The sequence below is a fragment of the Pyxicephalus adspersus genome, chromosome 2, assembly GCF_032062135.1.
Source record: "Pyxicephalus adspersus chromosome 2, UCB_Pads_2.0, whole genome shotgun sequence".
Lineage (NCBI taxonomy): Eukaryota > Metazoa > Chordata > Amphibia > Anura > Pyxicephalidae > Pyxicephalus > Pyxicephalus adspersus.
The window spans coordinates 110,393,946-110,400,590 of NC_092859.1; the positions used below are offsets into that span (position 1 = coordinate 110,393,946).

The window sequence follows — 6,645 nt, forward strand, 5'->3', positions numbered from 1 at the left end:
CCCCAACTCTCTGGAATGGTCTTCCTCGTCCTATTCGGCTTGCTCCTACTTTCTGCTCATTTAAAAGAGCGCTCAAAACCCATTTTTTTCAAACTTGCCTACCCGTCTCCTTCTGTCATTTGAAACCACCACTACTTCCCACCACCACATATCTCCCATCCTATTGTGTGTGAAATTCCCCCACCTACTAGATTGTAAGCTCTTCAGGGCAGGGTCCTCTCCTCCAGTGTCACTGTCTGTATTAGTCTGTCATTTGCAACACCTATTTAATGTACAATGCTGCGTAATATGTTGGCGCTATATAAACCCTGTTTAATAATAATAATAATAAATGAACTGCGAACTAGGTGAATATCCTGCCTATATCATGGTCCTTTTGCTGATCATGTTTTCCATATGTAAATGCTCTATTCATGTTGTGCTTATCATTTCAAGGTATCCATTCACATTACATAACAAAGTCTATTTTTTCTCCCTCTAGCTGCTAAAAGATGGTGGATTTTTTTCACCCATACTTACTAGGCTGATGAACTTCCATTTTTTCAGCAAAGGGTAAGCAGATGTAAATATTTGCATTAAAGGGATATTGAGTTCAAAGTAGTAGAGTTTCCCAAGATATGATTAAGCAAATCAATGTACTATCTGATATATTTGCTCTTGCAATCTAATAAAGAGGCTAATTTACACTTAAATGGATGTTTACACAAAAAACAGTGGGACCTGTAGAAATGTATAGTTCATTACATTGCCCACTTGTAATTGACATACCTTTTCTTGGTCTGATCTAGGATCGGTGAGGTGTTTGGTCCATACACACAACCCTCAGAAGCTGAATACTGGGACATGTGGACAGCACTCAGGATCAATGAAGGCAACCTGGTTGTAGACAGGTATATTAAAACTGGGGTCATGATTTTTGGGTCAATTGCTGTGTTAATTATTAAGTAATTTCTAGTAAATCATTACAGCTTAAGCCATGGTACCTATGCATAAAAGATCTTTTTTGTTAACAAGTTGTAAAAAGAGAGATGGCATAATAAGAAGCCTATTGCTCTGCTGGATGGCCCAAAAAGAGAATTCTGCACAAATAATTCTAAAAGTCCTCCCTGGGCAACAATTACCCCCCCCCCCCCTTTCTAACCCTCTCTGACCCGAACTGCATATTTTATTTTTAAACAAAATTATGCTCAAAACACTACACTGCCTTCCCTTTAACATAGTATAAACAACACTGAATCTACCAATATTATCACTGCCTAATAATTCTCACTAATTAATTAGGTGATCTACTGCTTAATGTAATAAATGAAGAAAATGAACCCTAGAAAACCTTCATGTTTGCTTTTTATGTTGGTAATATAGTTTGAGCAAAGTTTTTTATGAATATATTCCAGTTCTGCATGGCCTAGTTTCCTAATCTTTTTCTAAAAATTAGTATTTTGCAGTTTATAAACCAGCGGAACAAGCATAGGAATCGCTGGGTGGAAGCCCTGACCAACACATCAGTTCCTTGTAAGTATTGTTTCCTTCCATAGCTGATATATATATATATATATATATATATATATATATTCACTGTTGTTCTTGGTCTGAACTCTAGGCAAACATCTAAATAAACAGATGAGATGCATATAGGGGATTTTTTTTACCCACTAAAATGTTTGTTCCTATATAACTGAGATTTTACAGCCCTGACATCATAGCCAGTCTAGGGATCTGCCTTTTCCTACTACAACCAGGTCTTGTTCCTGCCCCATACCTGTGACTGCTCAATGAAGAAGCAGAAAATAATAACCTCACCTGTCACTGCTTGTTCCCTCTCACCCTATTGATCATGAGGACGAGTACTTGCAGCACAAGGGACTGGCTCCTTGTGCTGCTTCTTTTCCCAGTCCTAACTGTACAGGTGATTAGAAGAGGCAAATATCAAGTCAAAATCGGGTACTTTACACTTTTAAAATACAAATATTGATTTTTAATGAACCTATACCTGTATGAACGTTTTTTTTTATCTGCCTGGAGTGCAGGTTTGAAGTGCGCTTTGCATCAGTAAAGTTGGAAAGATGATTGACAAAAGAATTTATTGATAATTGTGATCACCGGCATCAAAAACTGCTCTGGAAATAAGTAATAGGTTCAACTAGAATGTAATTTGCATTTTGTATTTATAGTGCACATTATATATGGACCATTGGACCCAGTGAATCCCCATCCTGAGTTTATGGAGCAGTACAAGTAAGTTAAACACTTTATTTAAATATATAAATAATTAGAAAGTAGCAAAATTACAGAAACATGCTAATCATTTACCTTAAATTAATTTTGCAGTTATATGTAAATCTGACATGGCAGGAATAGGAAATAATTTCTTCTATTTGCAAGGTATCTTTCCAAATTACAGTTTCTCATGAAATCCATATGTTCTGATATTTTATCCATAGAAAACTGATACCGAAGTCAACCTTCACAATTCTGGATGACCATATCAGTCACTACCCCCAGCTGGAGGATCCTACTGGCTTCTTAAATGCCTACCTAAGTTTTATCAACTCATTCTGAGGGCTCTTTAGTTTCAAGTGACATGCTGTGGTGTGTATAAATGCAATAATGTTTTCCACAATAATTTTTATAAGCAATTGAATTTATTCATCAGCTGGTGCTGCATTCACATACAAGTGATTAAATATCTCAGGGATGTCAATCAAGTCACTTTGTCTGAGCACTTACTGAGCCCTTTTCCATTGTGACAAAAAGCTGATCAGTTTGTAAGGTAATAACTTGTGTATGGGTGTGCTGAAATGTTTACAAGGGCAGGGTTATGCTATCCCCGTGGATAAAGACATTCTGAGATTCAATTAATTATGTGCATTTAAAAAAAAAAAAAAGTAGATAGGGCTTCTTAGCAAACCCTACTACCTGGAATGTTGGGGTGTTTTAGAGGCTCCTCAGATAGGACCACATGTCCATGTGACTGCTGTGGGCTGCAGGTTCTGGCACAAAATTTGAAAGCCGTTGGCCCAATTTTTTTCCAAAAATGCAGAGCACTAGATGGGACCTCCTGGAACATAGGGTTAGGAGTGCCTTTTATTCTGTTTGTGACCACAGTAGAGGGACTTTAGATGTGACTAGTGTGTGTTTGAAAATCATTGTTTTTCATTAGTGAGATAATTAGTCTGGGTTTGAAGCCCAATATAAAGTAGATTTGCAAACTCTTTTATTTCAGGGATCTATGTTTAAGTACATTGAGCCATAACAGCATAATAAAAAGAAGGACTGTAGTATTCTCAAAGGCTTTAGGAATACTAAGCTTTTCTACAAGATAAAAAATATTATTTATGGTCTCAAAACCTACAAGTTTCAGAAAGATTTCTTTTTAATTGGACTAACTTAGCGCTAACTAGACTGATCAGTAATACAGAGCTAATCAGTAACCATCTAGTATCCAACTGCTCTGTATGCTATAAAGTGAAGTCTTACTGGCTGGCATACTTCACATTACTGACTAAACCAGTTGGTGTACCCATCACCTACCAGCATCAAATTTGGGCATATGTATTAGAATTCAGCTTTTAAATTTCCTAAACATTAACGATAAGACTTTTCGAGTGGGGGTATTTATTGATTTATGTATTTTCTAAAGTGCACTCATGCATGAAATAGGGCAGCTGAATACCAGCTATTTTTCACTACTTGTACTTCTGCACCTTATTTGTGAAGCACTAATTAAGCATGTTTGTAGGACTTGTGCTGATGAAAAACTAAAATGGGTGTTTGTATATCCTTATTGTTTTTTTTACAATATTTTTATTAACACATGGGCACCATGGGTTAGCTAAAGAGACAGCCTAAAAGAAAAAAACCTCTGATAAGAGGACTCCCCAGCCGCATTTGTGTTCAGCCCTGCTCCAGCTAGCCCTGTGTTCTGCTAGCTATTATTGTGTTTCACTCAGCCCATTAGTTCTTGTGGTACAGGAATTGGGAATACTGATGGAGATTCCCAGCACAGAAATGAATGGAACAAATGACAACTTCACAGAAAATCCTACATGTGATAGAAATTGTTTTTTGTTGTTGTTGCATAACACGTGCGGCACTGGGCAGAACTGCACATCAAAAAGTTGAGAGCAGGGCTAAAAGCAAATATTTTTTTTTACAAGAGACCGTGCACAGTGTACAAGCATTGCTGTTCTTAAGAGTTGTTATGTAAGAGGTATAAACTTGAATACATAAACAGTACTTTTATGAGATTATTAATTATTGAACTGTTTGTGCCATTCACTATATCACTGCCATTTCTCAGGAGCTTAAAACTGTTTGGTGTGATATATACACAGTGTGCGGAACAGCAAAAAGAATACCTTGTACAACCAACATGGGAAGCAAGGGGAAATCTTTCCAATAGGGAAAAACACAGCAATACAAATCTGGCAGAGCTTCTAAACATTGCTCTTTAAAAACAAAACAAAGGTCTAGATTTGGCTTTAATTCTTTTTTGTACAATTGTATGCATTCTTAAGAAGCTTCAAACTTTAGTGCCAACTAATAAACATTTACAATTATACTTGACGATATTTCCAGGGATCTCCAAATCTGAGATTTGTGAAGAGATATTTTATCACCTCTACTCCATTGTTGCTTCCAGTGTACATGCTATCCATTGTGTCTTCAGAATGTAACTTGTATTTGATTTTTCCTGTCATTCACAAATTTGTTGCAATGCCAATATGATCAACTTTGACTAAAGCTGTACACTTCTGTATCTTCCCATTCAGAAATTGTTCTGTCCCAGAGTATAAAAACATAGGACAAACCCCCTAGTTTGCAGTATGTCAGTCTTACTGCAGATCTGAAAATGTAAACTGGTAAATCAGAAATCTGAATATGTTCTTGCATTTGGATTGCAGCTAAGCTTGTGTAATCACATTGTTTTTAAAACAAATTTGATTAAAAATTGATAATGACAAGGTATACATGCTCATTTTTAGCAATCCAGCACTATATGTTGGTTTGTTATCTACTAACATTCGGTCTGTGCTTTTACTTTAAAATCCACAGATATTATATGTGAAATACCTTTCTTAATTTAAACCGAGTATATAATAAAAAGTGCAGCAACACATTTAGTGAATGTCAAAACTAACATTTAACCAAAGATCGGGAAGGAAGGGTGGGGACAAGTCTTTCAGTGTCTTTTTCCTCATCTAAATACTAGTAGATGGCAAAAGGATACAATTTTTCTCATTTTTCTTTTTCTTTGGTAGGGGGTCTTATTAACTTTTAAATATCAAACAATAGTAGCAGCAAAAGTCCTTCACTTATGGATTGAAAGAAGGAGCAGATGGGGGAGTTTGCTGCTATTGTGTTTTCTAGAAGGAAGCTAATTGTAATTCTATTTGCAACACAATACAATTGTTAGTGACCCAGTGTTACTTATATTAACAAAAAAGGATCAACAGAACAAAACAAGAGTGTTTTTAAGGCAATTTCAATTATCTTAAATGATCAATAACAGCTCAATATACAAACACTAGTTAGTAAGGTTCTGCTGAAAAGGCAGAATTGATACAAGACCTATCAATTTTGGTCCTATCGATTTTTTTTATAGTAGCAAGACTAGATATTTATCACCTACTGTACAAATATTTAGTCATCATCAGAAATAAATTTAGTGAAAACAGCTGCACGCCGACACAAATGAGTGATGGAACAGTCAATAGGTGCCCGCAACTTTGCTACCCCGAGCGTTTCGCCTACATTAGGCTTCTTCAGGAAGCCTTATGTAGGTGAAATGCGTCAGGTAACAAAGCTGCAGGCACCTATTGACTGTTCCATCACTTATGTAGGCAAAACGTGTCAGGTAACAAACTGGGGGCGCCTATTGACTGTTCCATTGCTCATTTGCGTCGGTGTGCAGCTGTTTTCGCTTAAAACATTTCTGATGATGACTAAATGTTTGTACAGTAGGTGATAAATGTCTAGTCTTGCTACTCAAAAAAAATCAATAGGACCAAAATTGATAGGTCTTGTATCATGTCTTCTGCCTATTCAGCAGAACCTTACTGACTATTGCTTGTATATTGAGCTGTTATTGATCATTTAAAATAATTGAAACTGCCTTAAAAACCCTCTTTTTCAGTTGATTATTTTATCAAGGTTGTCAATTATCCCAACTACATATTGTGCATATATGTGACTCCACTGGTCCTCATCTCTAATACAATTAAAAAAAGTATATCCGTCTTCGGTGCTGAACAGAAATCCAGATTTCTGCAGTTTCTGCACTGGTATCACACCAGTTACATTGTCACCTGTGTGCCTATGTGCACATATGTCATTTTTATTTATGTCTTCTGATTGATAATAGATCCCAAACAACACAGCATTTGAATGGTTTAAAGTTTATTTTTTATACATACAAATAAGTTCTCTCAGATGCAGGCCAAATTGTTAAGCGTTTTTCCATGTTGAAGAGAATAACTGAGTCTGATTTCCTAGCTTAGCAAAATAAACTCTTCCCCCATTCATGCAGTGGGCTTGTGTCTTGAAAGCATCAAGAAGTCAGTCATCACTGTCAAAAAGGGACTGGTGGAAGCATCAACATTTTTGGCTAGGTTAAAAGGAAAGAATCAAGGTAGGTTAAAAAAA

The 6,645-nt window shown here is 36.2% G+C and overlaps 2 protein-coding genes across 4 annotated transcripts in view; one reads left to right on the forward strand and one right to left on the reverse strand.

Moving 5' to 3' along the window:
• Positions 1-4,964, forward strand: part of MEST (mesoderm specific transcript) — an 18,179-nt gene extending 13,215 nt beyond the window's left edge. For all 3 annotated transcript variants that reach the window (XM_072401839.1, XM_072401838.1, XM_072401840.1), the window contains 5 exons: positions 482-552; positions 789-890; positions 1,436-1,512; positions 2,172-2,235; positions 2,442-4,964. In XM_072401839.1, the coding sequence (XP_072257940.1) occupies positions 482-552; positions 789-890; positions 1,436-1,512; positions 2,172-2,235; positions 2,442-2,559 (432 nt within the window). In that variant the 3' untranslated portion in view covers positions 2,560-4,964. The remainder of the gene's footprint in view (positions 1-481; positions 553-788; positions 891-1,435; positions 1,513-2,171; positions 2,236-2,441) is intronic.
• Positions 4,965-6,382: 1,418 nt separating this feature from the next.
• COPG2 (COPI coat complex subunit gamma 2) overlaps positions 6,383-6,645 on the reverse strand; it is a gene marked incomplete in the record, with an annotated part of 23,010 nt that continues 22,747 nt past the window's right edge. The window contains 1 exon segment of the mRNA XM_072401841.1: positions 6,383-6,645.